The sequence below is a fragment of the Grammomys surdaster genome, unplaced genomic scaffold (genome assembly GCF_004785775.1).
Source record: "Grammomys surdaster isolate TR1022 unplaced genomic scaffold, NIH_TR_1.0 130, whole genome shotgun sequence".
In the NCBI taxonomy this organism is placed as follows: domain Eukaryota; kingdom Metazoa; phylum Chordata; class Mammalia; order Rodentia; family Muridae; genus Grammomys; species Grammomys surdaster.
The window spans coordinates 13,231,223-13,246,431 of NW_021604588.1; the positions used below are offsets into that span (position 1 = coordinate 13,231,223).

Consider the following 15,209-nt stretch of genomic DNA (forward strand, 5'->3'; position numbering starts at 1 on the left):
TCCTCTTTTCCATTTTCACATTTCTACAGCAAAAGTACTTCTGTTTCTTCTCCTTTGAAATGGCAATATTGGGGTACATATCCCTATATCGTGACACGCCCATTTCTCAACCTTTACAGCGGAGCATAATGCAGCCTTGTCTAGAATGGTGGCTAGGCATATATTCACTTGGTATGTGTCTACTCAATGACACAGGCATATACATTTGTCTTTTGTTTTTACTTTTGGTCACTTGGCCAACCATTCAAAAAGGTATCATGTGGGAGTTATTATGAGGAAGTGGCTGCCTAGCTAGGGAATAGTTTTCTAGGCTTCCACTATTATCCCTAGACCTTAGACTTAGAAACCTAAATGCAAGTCTTGGTCAAGGTTCTCAAGAAATGGGTAAGCCTCCTTCACACCCCTTCTTCCTGCTGGCTAGGTATGGTAGATAACACATGTGGGTGATGAGCAACAAAGAGCTGGATCCCTAGGTCACAATATTGGGAGGAGGTACCATGACCAGAACATGTCTTAAATTATTGCATAGTGGGAAATATATTTGATTTGTACTTGAGGCATTACACATTTTTGTCTTATTCCTTCCTGTAGTTCTGTATGGCTCCAGTGAATACTAATGAATGTGCTGTGTGGGTGAATCAGACCCAAAGGTCTCCAAATAATTGGGAAAGAACTTAGTCTGAGTCTGTCTTTCACATACACACAAATGTGTTTTTATGCTTAAATTTGAAGAAAGAATCTGAGACTTTTGGCCTCTCGAAATATTTTTAAAATCCTTTATGGAGAGCTTTATTCTTCCAATGTCATTGACACTTAGTTTGTTCAATACAAAGTATGAATATTTAATTCCCACTGCTTCTACTTTTGTTGATTGGAATCATGATTGGGATGGGGTGGGCATATGGTGCTACCTCAACTTTCAACTGTCTTCCTTGGAGATGTAAAGCACAAAAATGGAAAAGGAATGCTTGTTTAGAACTGTGTTTTTGGTGGAACAATCTGTCAGAGGAAGATAGACAAGTAAATCCATCCCTCTCCAAAGAGAGAAACATGGTGTTGAAGGCAGGGACATGTACTGGAAATACTGACTAACAGATGGTAACTTAGGCCAGAGGCCCAATGAATATAGATAAACTATCAGGCTGAATGCTTCAATGGGACGGAAGACATAAACGACTGCAGTTTAGCAGATTGCTGGAGTGACATCTAGAATATTTTGGAGAGTCCAGAAGTATTATTCATAACCTGGATTCTTTCCTTTGCAAAACATCTCTTAAGAATGACAATTTCCCTTATACCAGACCATCCCAGTTAAGAAAAAACCCATCGGGTAAATACTCATGAGTTAGGGAGCAAATGAGTTACTCTCTCCTCTAGTCCAGCTGATTTTTTATTCCTCCCTCCCTTCTTCCCTCCCTTCCTCCCTCTGTCCCTTCTTCCCGCTCTCCCTCCCTCACTCCATTCCCTCCTTCCTCTGTGAAGCTGGTAGCCCAGACTTTGGCTGATTAGATACCATACTTTAAATAAAGCACAAGTGATAGTAACCCTGGCCCATTTAGGGAAGAGAAGTTGCCAGCACATATGAAGAAATCCGTACAAAATACGAGTGTGTATATATATATTTTTGCAACAAAAGAAACTATTTATTTGGAATCTGCATTACCAGTACAAATTAGGAGACTGTAAAACCTACATTGTGTTAGTATCATTAGAGAACACAAAAGTTCAGCTGGAATCGAAGGGGACAGAGGCCTGTGCTCGCACAGAAGCAGAAAAGCTTAAACTTTCAAAACCAAAGTAGAGCCGAGCTTTGCAGGTTTATACTCTCAATAATAAGGAAAAAAAGGGGAGGGGGAGATAAAACCAACAACCAAAGGAACACACTTCAAAATGAAACCCCCAAAAGGAAGAAGAAATAGAGAGAAAGAGGGGAAAACATTCAATGTTTTATTTATTTTAACAAAAGGGAAAGAAGTAGTTTACAAAAAAATAAAATAAAAGTTTCCAGAAAGCTTTGAGCTAGGCTGGAGACCACAAAGGTGAGGTGAAAAGGGTGCCTTTCATCTCTCAGGACACAAATAAAAGCTAAGCTGTCTCCAGGTGGACTGCTTCCTACAGCTGAGTTCCGCTCACTCTTCAAGCTCTTCTTCTTCATGTGTCTGGCTGGAATTCTGTCTGCTTTTTGAACACCTGAGTGTTTGAATGAGCAATGTCCAAAACTGAATGTCTGTCTAACCATATGCCTTTCTTTTTCCCTATGATTAATACAATGTTCTGATGAAGCCCACTTGGCAATTTAAAGAGTTAATCTCACCCGAGGTTAGCAACAAGTGCACCAATCAAAAGATAGCTTCTTAGCACTCAAATTGCAGCCTTGACCCTGGCTCCTCACCCACTCTGCACCCAGAATTCGGGATTCTGGATGCCAAGATGAAGAGCCCAGGGCCTGCTTCACGGATCTACTCTACTGGGTAACAGTACTGCCTGTGGAGTTCTGCCTGGAGAAAGAGCTTGTCTTGTTGGAAGCATTCTTGTGGACTGTTGATGTTAAGCAGGGAGAAAGAAAGCCCTTGATTGGGACATTCAGAATCAACAAAAGCCTTTCTTTTCAATGTAAGAAATCTCCTGGAGAGACTGAATATTTAAGGAAGGAAATCCCTGCCTCATTATCTCAGGGACTACCGAAGTGCCACACACCCCGGGCATGTAGGAAAGCAGGGATGGCCATGGGCTTTATCATTGGTTTTAACACAGACTGGAGCAAAGCAGAACAGGGAAGCAGCCTTCTCTCCCAGCTACCTCTTTTCACATCACCCTGAATACATATGTAAGGAACAAACCCAGCAAGACCCAGAAACCCAACAGCGGAAAAGGAGTACCCCCCCTCCAAAAAAAACCAAAAAAGAACACAAAACAAAACTTTCCTTTTTTTGTATTTTTAAGAGCAGGAATAAAGAGAAGAATCCATTTCTGGGTTTCAAAATTAATAAACATAATGTGTTAGGTTGAACCTATTATGTTCACTATTCCAACTTTTTTTTTCTTTTTTTTCTTTTTTTTTCCTTTTTTTTTTTTTAGTTTACAAAATGAATTACGGTCACTTTTAAACATCGTGAAAGAAGAAATGGATGTACACACCTTGACACTTTCTAGCATTCTTGAACTAATTCACAAATGCAAGAAAATAAAAAAGAAAAATGGGAGAAATGAGGAACATAGGTAGTTTGGTGTTAAAAAACGTATGCAGGAATGATGTGTATTGTCACAGAGAGAAGGGACACTTCCCCTTCCTGTTTTGCGTGCTATGAGGGTCATTTTTAAAATTTTTTTTTATTATAAACACTATTAAATTCAGACCGCTTTTTTGGTTTTTTTTTCTTTATCTGAATATACAAGAACATTCATTATCAAATGTTCATCATCAATACTACAAAGAACGAGACACAAGTCGCAAGAAACAATGGAAAATGTTAATAAAGCTGAAAGAATTGTTGAGTTTTTTTTCTTTTTTTTTTTTCCTAAGATTTTTTTTTCTTTTTTTTAAATTTGAGTTTCTGTAGTTTTATCTTTTTTTGGTATCGAAGTCAGGTTTTTCTGGGCAGAAAAAAATAAAGAGGAGGAAGAAAGAAGCGAAGATAGGTGTGAGAAAAAGCAACCAAAATATTAAAAATAATAATTAAGTACTACTACCACAGGGAAGGAAGCGGGAGAGAAGGTACCTGTAGGCTCAACAGCTACCCAGGAGTCCATTTTACTCCAGCAGGAAGAGGCGATGATAAACACGACAAACAAGTCACACAGTGGCAACCCCAAGGTTTTACCATCTGTCAGAAGGGAATTGTTGCCGTGGGAAACAGAACACTCCCACTTGTACTTAAAGACTGTGAAGAAATCCTGGGGCACAGTTTTTTGGGGGGTCTGTAGCATTGACCTGACCTGAAATCCTAGGGAGCTGAGTTTCTAGAGGCTTTCCACTTCTATCCGGAGGCTGCCAGTTTTCCCTAGCCTTGCTTGATAACAGAGATCTGGTGGCTGCCATGTTGGAGGTGACAGTGGGCATGGAGGACAGACTACTGGCAAAGTGTTTGACCTACAGGAGGCCTAATGAAGTGCTGGGTGAGACTCTCAGCACAACTGCTGCCTGGAGAGAGGCATTCTGTGAGGGTGGCACCTCTGTGTGGCACGATCCATGCATGTCCCTTCGTGTGTTTGAGCCAGAGCTGGGGTCACTCTTGTTTCCAAGAGAACCCTTCAGCAATTCTTATAATTTGCTCCAAGTGAAGTGATGTGATCCAACTATGCTTCTGCGAGTGGTTTCAATATATTCCTGACAAAGAATATATTGAAAGAGAAAGACAAAGATCACTGGTATACATATACATATACATATACATATACATATACATATACATATACATATACATATACATATACGGGCTTGTGGTGTTGTCCCTTCTAGGCACCCATTCTGAGGATGGCACAGGTTTGATGACAGTCTTTCTAGTGACTTGGGTCAGCTAGGCAAATTTTCATTTGCCAAATAATCCCGTTCTGCATTATATTCAAATTCTCAGTCCCCTAAGGTTTCCCAGTACACACACCCTACTGCTCCAAACACACATGAAGCATGTTTCCTATTTATCACTGCATGTGGAATGTGTATGGTGCTGTGGGTTTGTTTCTCAGCCCTCAAGCTCATGTACTTCTTCCTGGGAGTCCCTGAAGCAGAAGAGATGGAATAGGGACAAGGACTTGCAAGGCCTCATAATTGGATTCAAGTTGAAACTAATAAAACCAGGCTCTACTCCTCTAGTTTTGAATCTCTTCTCTATCCTAAGAAGACAAACAGACCAAAACCAAATCAGGGCAGAAAGCTTCTGAAACACTCTGTCGTTATGGGAATGGCACCAAGGTACTGATAACAAGCAGAAATTAGAACAAGAAAATCATGAATTGTTCTGACCTAGCAAGAAATGTTCACCATAGGGACATTGCTTTCCCTGACTATCGGCCTGGAGAGTAAATATAAACAAAACCTGTTTCTTGGGCCTCTTACAAGCCCCTTGGTAATCCAAGCATAACAATTTCCATTTTACAGAGGACGTGCACGAGGCCCCAAAGATATCTGACCACTTGCCTCTTAATCTACTGGCAAAGCTGCCATCTTTATGGCTGGCAGAATCATCTGGAAAATTTAAGCTCATGTCAGAAGCAAGACTACCTTTCCAGCAACGGTGATTTTCTGTCAATTGCTTGGCATATAGCTAGATCACTGTGATTATCTCAACAAGAACAAAATTCATCATCCTTACTGTATAATTCTTATGTCTTCAAATTAGTAAAAGTTAACCATATACTTATATGAGTCTCCTCTCTGGAGGAAAATTCCAGAACCAAGACCATGGTTTACTATAATATTTTGAAAAAAATAATATAATAAAACCCCAAAGCATCCAAGTCCATCATAGGCATTGGAAGTCCTATGTGTGGCTCCCTAAGAGCTCCACAGGTGGTAAGAATGAATACAGTTTACACTTGAATCCTGACTTACATACTAACAAAGTCCTGTACAACCTACTGTGGTAAGTACGTGTTACTGGGTCCTAGAAGCCCCAGCCACATACTGCTGCTCTCTCAGGCTCACCAGATAGAGTACTATGATTGCTAATGTACGTATTTGTACAAGATTTGATTGCTGGGAGACCATCTGGGAGGTATCGGGGTAAATGCTGCCGGGGCCTTCTGTAGGGGAGGTCACTGATGAAAGGTGAGTAGCATCCTGCCTAGTAAAGCTCTGATGTTGTGCATGTGTCCACCTGTGTGTTATGTATGTATGTGCATGTCTACGAAGGGACAGTGAATCCTCTCAGGATGAGATCCTTCATCCTTTATACACACCCTCATCAGGATGCCTCTCTCAGGCTTGCCTGAGGTTCTGAACATTGACCGGTCAAATGGTCTCCATAGACTGTGCCTCTAAGACCAAGAGCTGTTTCTAAGAGGATGAGAAAGCTGACAGGAGTCCTGCTTTTGCTGTTCCTTGTACCCTCACCTGCCAGACTTCCTGCCTAGGACTCAACCTGATGGAGCTACACTGGGACATGGAACACCTTTAGAAGCCCAGTTATGGCAGTCCCCAACAAACACCTGGGGCCAGAAAGAAGAGGAAGAAATTAGGATTGTTCCCAGAAAGAAGGGGGAGGGGGGAAATGGAGATAGAGTGGCCTGGAATGAGTAGGGCAGTGTGGTGTATTCCTGCTAAGAGGTAGTGAGAGTAACAAGGGAGACAGAAGGATTGCCTGTCAACGTAGGGATGAGGGCTCCTAGTGAGGTAAATTTGGCTCCTCAAACCACCAGCATGAAAACATACAAATGCGTTTATTTCTTTGTAATTCGTTTTTCCTTTTTAAATTTCTCTAATTGTGGAAAAAAATCCTTCAGTGAAATAATAGAGGGCAGGAACTGGGGGAGTCTATAACAGAGAACAGGGGCCAGGGAAGATGACAGAAACCAGTCTGACAGCTGGAAGCAGGGAAGGGTGGCTTCTACCCAGAAAAAAAGGGAAGAGAGTATAAAGAAGTGTCCAGATTGGCTGATATAGCATCCCAAAGAAGAGAAGAGAAGGAGACTCTTATTGTGTTTGCTGATTGCTTCGACCTCCAGTCTGACCGCTTCAGCGTTGGGAGAGAAACCCTCCCTCCTGCCCCTGCCCCAACTGCGGCACAGGGTCAGCCGGGATGCGATTGCTGGGAGATCAGTTGGAGGTATCAGAGTGAACACTGCCAGGGCCTTCTGTAGGGGAGGTCACTGATGAAGGGGTAGTAGCATCCTGCCAACCTCCATTAGCCTAGAAGGGAAAAAGGGAGAGAAGTCAGTCCTCTGTGATCAGGTGGCCTTTTTGAGCAGACAATGACAATGAGGCAACTTGTGGAAGGGACTGGCACCTGGCACATGGGGACACCCATAAAATGGGCTCATAGGGTTGTAGATGATAATATTCCCCCCACACTCAAATGAGTTCATCCTCCTGGTGAACCTTTGGATCCAAAGCTTATATCTCCCACTTATGTGATGTGTTTGTATTTCTCCAAGATTCTGTGATTCATCTCCCAGCCATCTATGAAGTGATAGCTGCCTTCTAGTTAGGAGACATGAGAAACTTATCTTGGTTTTAGTCTTGGCAACAAGTTAGCCATTGATGTGGGTAAAGTACCTAAACATGGCTAGCTTTGGTTTTCTCCTGTGAAGAATAAGGGGTTTTCTCCTGTGAAGAATAAGAAGACTGGCTTGTTTTCTGAAGTTCAATTTAGCGCTGTGTGTCCTGAGTGTTTATGGGATACCAGGTCCTGTTCTATGCCAGGGTCTAGAATCAGTTTGGCACATAGTGATGAGTGGGTATAGTTCATGTATTCAAGGAAGAGGCTAAGACAAGACCATCAAGACAGAGCCTGATCAACTGTTGAGCCTGTTGTTAAGAAGGCCAGAGCTTCCATGAGGACAATATTGTGTCTTGTTGGAACACTGGGAACTAATGTACTTAGCAGAATATATTGTTATGAAGAGAGAAGAGGGAGGACTGGAAAGGGAGGGCTAAATAGGAGAGGGATGGAAGAGAGAAAAAAAGGGGGGACTATGTGAAGGGACAACTAACATTAAGGGCCATTTGAGGGACCATATGGAAACCTGAAACTAAAGAACCTTCCTAAATTATACACATATATTAAAAAATATAAATGGAGTCATCCTGGGGGAGACAGTGGCCCAACTAGACATCTGTGCCACCAAGGAAAACCTCAAGTTCCAGGGTTGGATTATATCTACTTGAGTCATTGGCCAAAGAGACCCCATAAAACCCCTGAAACATCTCAGGCTGTTGCCAAGGGTATTTATTGCTCTCTGCAAAGTGATGATAAAGCCCTGTAGATAAAGACAACCCTTATATATCTCATTGAATGCAGAGAAATTGAGCTGGTGACTAACTAGGGGCTTTATACCCACTGCCTAGTGTTCACAGCACTGGAAGGTACTGTGCATGTTACCAGAGGAGAAAGAAAATTATCAATCCAGCTACAAAACCTGTGATCTACATTAGTGACCTGCCTATAAGATATGCTGGTACAATAGTGGAGGAAAAGTGAGAGTAACCAATCACTCTGATTGGATTTAAGGCTTACTCCATGATACTGAACCCATGCCTGACACTGTTAGGGTGGCCAAGACTCTGAGACCAAATAAACCATAGGGTTAGGGGAGAAGCGGATACTATTGTTTTGTTAAAGAAATACAGCAATAGAATGACTCCTAATGACATTCTTCCACACCCATAGATCAGTGTCTTGCTCATTCATCATCAGAGAAGCTTCATCTTGCAGAAAATAGAAACTATCACACAAAGCCACAACTTGGACAGTGAGAGATTTTGGAACCCTCAGCCCAAAATGGGATGATTTCACCAAATGCTTCCCTTAAGGCTCTAAGCCCTATGTGAAAGACGAGATGGAAAGATTGTAAAAGTCAGATGTGGTGGCATCAAGGCAGCAGAGTCCACCAGATACAGCAGGACTGGTTCAAATATGAATGAACGGAGATAATACACTACCCACAGAGCTGTACATGTTCAAGCCAGAGAGGACCCCAGCACTGAGTGAGGGAAATCGATATGGCTCCTCATCCCTAACAAAGAAGGTATCTACAATTGGTACCTACTTGCAAAGGAAAAACTAGTCTTCTCCAGTGGAGGATCACTGGGTATATTAACCCACTTAAGGGTAGATAACATTCTTAGCAGTAAATGACCAACAGTAAACTTTTGTAGACTTTCACACCCACACCCACACTGTTGTATTAGTCTTTTGGTTGTATTTTGGCTTCTAATTTGTGTGTGTGTGTGTGTGTGTGTGTGTGTGTGTGTGTGTGTGTGTGTGAGAGAGAGAGAGAGAGAGAGAGAGAGAGAGAGAGAGAGAGAGAGAGAGAGAGAGAGAGAGATACATGTAGGGAGGTGGGGAAGATCTGGGAGAAGTTGAGAGGGGAAAGTATGATCAGAATATATTGTATCATTTTTTTTTTACCTGAAAAAAAATCAAACAAACAAAATAGAAGGTGAGGGCTTCTATGAGAACAGTATTATGTCTTGCTGGCACATCAGGAATTAATGTACCTGTGGAGATGAGCTTTCATGTGAACATTGAGAAGGGGATACAAATGAAACATCATGGCTACGACTGTGGGACGCATCAGAGTGGTAGTAAGATGGGAGACCGTGAGCTTGGCGGGGCCTCTGGAGGCCATTTGTACCAGGCAGGAGGCCCCAACCAAGGAATAGTTCTGAAGGGTTTGTGGAGTGGACAGTCTTTTCACTCAACACCCCAGACTGAGAGAGTTCAGGAGTGATTTTTCTATGACAGTTAATTCATGATTGATATGTTTGAGATCTCTGAGGTCACTGCACTAAAATGTGTCTCCTTTCCCAATCACTGTGTTCTTGGAAGCAATTTATTTCAACTCTGGTAATGATAAAGCCAAACAGACCATGTCTTAGGGATCCCTGGTAAAAACAGTTTCTATCATCTGCTCTCTCATTTTATTAAAATTTCTGGACTTTATTATTCACGGTTCATTATAATTCACACCTATAAGGGACCACCATATTACTACTTGAAAATCCATAATAAGTAGAAGACAGAATGTCTGCACACTGTATGTTAACAGGTGCCTGGTTACCTCTCAGTCATAAAGTGGCTGAGACATAAGAGAAAATCTTCCAGGTCCATGGCCGAGATAGAACATAGGCCTCCTAACTTTGGAAGCCAGTTCCTTCTCTGTCACCTTTCCTTGACTTGGCTTCCTTTGCCATTGGCTCACTGAGTGATGAGTCAACTTTCCCAGCAAGGCCTTATTTTTCATTCAAAACAGTTTCCTCCAGTCATTTTAGCCTAGAGTAGGTTTTTATCAAACTTCTAAGAAGGAAAATGCCAAGTGGCTTATTCCAGGCAGTGCTAAGAACATGCCTCCCCAACTTCTGGTCCATGAACAACTGCTCTGAGCTCTAGCCTCTAGCCCTTTAATCCATCAGATAAGTCTTCTCATTGCCTTCTCTGCTAGAAGGCTTCTTCCACTTGTATATATTTAGGACATTTTACTGAGAACAGTTGGGGGCACAATATACCATTCAATGTTCTAGGGACAAAAACTCGGCAGTATAATCCAAATCAGAAATAGAATTAATTCAAATTCCTAGCACAGGTTGTCATGGGGAGAAGGTGCCTCAGCTTTCCCACCCAACTAAGGGCATGTATATTTTTGTGTCATTTGAGGCTTGCTAGGCACAGTGACTAAATTTATTGCCTTTTCTACAAGAAAATCTTTTAATGGTATTCATCTTTTTCCTTGGGGAAAAAAGGGTAAGCTTATCAATAATATTTTAAAAATAGACAAGCTTAAAAAGCAAAGTATTTAACACCCATAATCTACTACTCTGAGATAATTACTGTTAGCACTTTGATATCTGTCTATCTTAGTAATTTCATATGTGTATGTTTCCTTGATATTTTGATAGATAGATGATAGACAGATGATAGATAGATAGATAGATAGATAGGCAGGCAAATATGTTGTGGTGTGTGCATGGGGCTAGATGAGAGTAGGCAGGCATTTGTGTGTGTGCTGACTGGGCAGTATGAGATCTTAGAAGAAAGTGATAAAAGATATTTAAGTACAACTCCACAAGGTAGAGGAAAGTGCCTGGGGGCTTGGTGGGAAAGTTACCTTAAGACTGACCTGGTAGAAGTCAGGTAGAGAAGGAAATCCCAAGAAAGCTAGCATCTTTATCATGGCACATGGCACAGGGGAATTTGAGATGACCACCACCACCTCACTTAACCATGCTATAATTCTATCAAAACAGTCATAAGTGAGGCCCCTGATGGAGTGTTCAGGAGAGAACATTAGCCATACTGTATCTTTACAGGAAGAACTGGCATTCCATAATGCACAGTAATACTGGGAGACTTCTCTGAATTATCTCTGAGCTGGAATTTATCAAACAATTAGACTTTAATTTCTTTTCTTAAAGATTCAACTTTCTCAAACCAGTATAAGATGTCAGGAGTATAGGGAACTCGCAGATGGTGGATAAGTTTCCTTCAATCAAACATCAAAACAAACATTTTGCATATGCTAATTGTACCAGTGAAAGAGAATATATGAAATTTATAAGTACATACCATAAACCTAGTTTTATAACAAACCAAACCAAACTAACTCTTCTTCCATCCGGAAGTCCAAAGAATCGGCACACACACATACACACACCCCTTAGATTTGACAATCACCATGCCAGGGCAAGATTCTTCCACATTAGCCCCAAGCCCATATTCCAGGAAAGCCTTGTGGCCTGAATCAAATTGTGTAGCTCATCACCTTACCCAAGGATATACCAACGAGGTTCCCCTGCTTCTTGCCAAATTTAGGAAACAGTAGCATAAGAGGCTCAAGTCAGACAGGGAAAAGCACTTTATAAGGCACTTTCACGTGGTGTCAAGAGATTTGGGAGAATTTCCTTCCCTAGATGTGTTTTGTACAGTGGAGGACTGCCCACTGTCCTGGTGGCTTGAATGGCTAGCTCAGAAACTGCAAGCAAACCGAACCCAACTGCACTCACTGTCTTTCCCGTAAATCACTCAAGCTGCCTCCGAGGTAACGTTCCAGCTTTAACGTAAGACCTTCAGAGGCCGTACCATCTTGGGAAACAGCTGACCTCGCTTACTGCCATGTTAACCCTCGGGAGCAATTCTTTCCCTCTTCCCTGACTGCGGGTGAATATTAAGCAGAAAGCTCTGCCTTTGTGTATTTATTATCTGCGTGTAGTGAGAGGAAAGGATGCTTTCATTAGCAGCTGTGGGAGGGAGGCAGAAGCTAAGACTATGTTTTCTCTGCACCCGACTTTCCTGTCTGATTCACGCTGTCCTTCACAATGGACAACACTTCACAGCGCCTACTTCAGGAACCACCCTTGAGGACTTAGTCTTTTTCATTTCTGAAAACATTCCTCTTGGAAGAGTCATATGCATGGGGTGGAGAAACAAGATCCAATCTTACTTTTAGTTTCACACAGGGAAGCCAAAGGCAACCAGAAAGACTGAATCTAGAACCTTATAGAGGAGAAAGGTAACAGGATAAAAATCGGAACTAATAGCATCAGGTTCCCAAGGTAAGGAAAAAAAAAGATAGAGTTCTTCAAAACACAATGAAAGCTATTAGGGGGCGGAAACGAAAATGCTTGAAACAAAAGTGACTCTTTATTCCAGAATAGATTTTTGCTAGAAGTATACCTAAAGACCAAGCATGGCTGTCTGAAGAGGGAGAAAGAAAGCAGGGAATGAGCTAGCAGGCTGGAAAAACCATGAGCTTCAATTTCTTTCTTCTCTGCAACTTTTCTCAAATCAGAACAGGAGCTGGCAAGCAGCTGCCTCTTTCTGGGTTTTGCAGGGCCTTTAGGCTGCTGGGCTGTGAGTGGTTCCTGTCCCATCTCCTTTCCTTCCCACTCTTCCTCTGCGCTTACCTTAGCAGCGCGCTGGTGATACAGAGAATTCATCACCTGATTTGACAGCCCAAGCGAGCCTGGCACTAAGAAACTCTCATTTGCAACCCAGAAATACGCTGAGGTGCCACAAACTGGCTGATGTCAGCACCAAGTTGAGCTAGATCTGCATACGGGCCAGATGCCATTATCAGAGATGCCTTCAGCATGGACGACGAGGTGTACGTGCTTCAGGCCTTCAATCAGCCAGGCTGGTGGGTCAACGAGGAAGCAAAACAAAGAACATATATGTATCCTGTCTTCTCCTCTAGGCACATGTGGGTTAAACACACCCACACACACACCCCCACACACACCACACCCACACACACACACACACCCACACACACAGCTCCTCTGTATCCCAGATACGTCAGTTTACATGGAAGCTATACTTTAGATCCACAATCTTATTCTCTCTTGCTACCTCCATCTCTTTCTTCTTTGCCTCTTCTACTGCTTTTTCTTCCTCTTCCTCTTCCTCCTCTCAAATGTGGACAGAGCCCCACTATGTAGCCCAGGCTGGCTTCGAAATTGCGATCCTCCAGCCTCTGGTTCTCAAGTGTTGGTATTATAGGTATATGCCACTACACATGAGCTCATTTGTTGTTTTTCTATCAAGCTAGAAGAACTATGTTTTTCCTACTGTGCTTTCCGAAGATAACCTTGCCAGCGCTTACCAAGAGAGGCTTCGGAATGTCAAAATGTGGTACAAATGTGACTGGAAAGTCCCCCAGGGGTCATCCTCTAGTTTAAAATTTCCCAGAAAAATTTACAATGGGAAACAGATCTGGGCTAAGCCTGGCACTCCTCCAAGCTTATCTCTGGTTGCCCCAAAGGGATCTCTCGAAAATGTAATTTTGATCATATCACTGCCCAGGGTAAACCTTTCGAGACTTTCCATTTGGCTTCAAGATGAGGGTCACTGTCCTCATCGAGTCTATAGCATCTTTGATTGTGTTTATTCCCAAGCCAACACTCTCATTTGCTACTTCAACTGTCTCGGGCTACTCAGGGATTCCCATAACAGCAGTTCTACTTCTTTCTCCTTGAATACAGCACTCTCAAGCATCCAGTGATACCCACTTATGTAGAAGTTCTTTGCAAGGCTGCGTTTAATTACCCTTGCAACTTGGTTCTTTGGCGATGCCCATTTCTGCATCAGGCTCTTGAAGGCTCTGTAAACATCTGATCACCCCACCTATACCACTGCATCATATGTGTTCTTTCACAAAACTCTTTATATGCCAAAGGACAGGAGCCAGGCCGTGTAATGTCTCTGACTCCAAAGAGCCTATCACAGTGCCTCACACATCCCAAATTGTGATAGACGTATCTTGAAGGGAACATGAAATAAACGTGGGGATTCCATAGCATCCATTCTCCATCAAGGGAAGATACGGGAAGATCAGGTTTCTGAGTTCAACAGTTCAGTCTGAGTATATGGAAGCAGAGAAGTACATTTAAAATTTATTCAAAATACCACGCAGAAGTGGGTCTAGTGTCTGGGTAAACTCTGAATGCAGGCTGTAACCTTTCCCTTACTTACTAAATTGCCACCAGGGAGACAGCTTATTCCAAACAGTTTTCTATGATTACCATTTACATCATGGTACTTTGTTTCCAGGGAGAACAGTTGAGAAAGACATAGTACAGGGTCTCACATACCATTTCAAGAAGTGGCAATATTCAGAAAGAGTCAAGGAGAAGGTACATTTCTTACCTGGAATCCAGACAGTTTCTAGGTTACCATTTTGAGTCTTGTGAAAACTCTAAAATGTGCAAACACAGTCCCTAATGGTCCTCCACTGGGGTATGCTTCCCTATCTTTTCTTTCCTGGGATGAGACCCCCATCCAGTTTCCATCTTAGGATATGGGGATGAAGGTGGCATGTCTAATATAGAATACCCTTACACACACCAAATATGGATTTCTGAAAATATAAATTGTTTTGTTATCGTTGCTGTTTGGTAATATTTTTACTGGCTAAGTTAGGTAGCCTCTTTGGAGAATTTCTTGCAGACATACATGTCTCAGCATCAGTTGTGTTAACTACCTTATCCTGACCTTGCATCTGAGAACCCTTGTATAGAAACTCCCTTATACAGAAACTCCCTTGTGGATGAGAAGATCTCTTCCTTGCTGCCTCTGCTGTGTCTCAGTCTGAGGGGGATCTCTGACTCTCTCTTTCTCTGAGAGAGAGAGAGAGAGAGAGAGAGAGAGAGAGAGAGAGAGAGAGAGTGTCTAGATTGTCCTAAGTGGTGCCAGGTCAGAATAGTATATAAGAATGTCATGGACACTTCTGGAAAGTCAGTCTGAAGCTGAACAGAACACAGAGAAGTAAAAGAGTAGAGCAAAGAGACTCCCAGTCAGAAAGAGACCTCTAGTCAAAGGCTCTGTGGAATCCAAAGGTGGCCAGGGGGCGGGGCTTAGGAAGACAATATAGGGCTGAGGATACAGAAACTTGATCACTAGACTTGAAGACCTCATGGAGTCTTGCTTTGACATTTCTCCTTAGTGAAGTGGTAAATAATGCAACAAGAAGCCATTTGAAGGCAAGGAACCTGTCTAATGCTGTAGCTTCTCAGTAAGCATTTGTGTTGAATGAATGAAGAACTGGTGCTTTGAAAG

General features: G+C 42.3%; 1 protein-coding gene across 4 annotated transcripts in view; it reads right to left on the reverse strand.

Annotated features, from left to right (window-relative positions):
• Positions 1–15,209, reverse strand: part of Pbx1 (PBX homeobox 1) — a 305,452-nt gene that overhangs the window by 32,274 nt on the left and 257,969 nt on the right. For 2 of the 4 annotated variants that reach the window (XM_028759037.1, XM_028759020.1), the window contains one exon: positions 1,620–6,847. The exons of the other annotated variants lie outside the window; for them this stretch is intronic. Coding sequence is in view for 1 of the 2 variants with exons in the window: in XM_028759020.1 (XP_028614853.1) it covers positions 6,755–6,847 (93 nt within the window). In the remaining variant the exon portion in view is untranslated. Of the gene's footprint in view, positions 1–1,619; positions 6,848–15,209 lie in introns of those variants that run through there. 4 annotated transcript variants of the gene reach the window in all.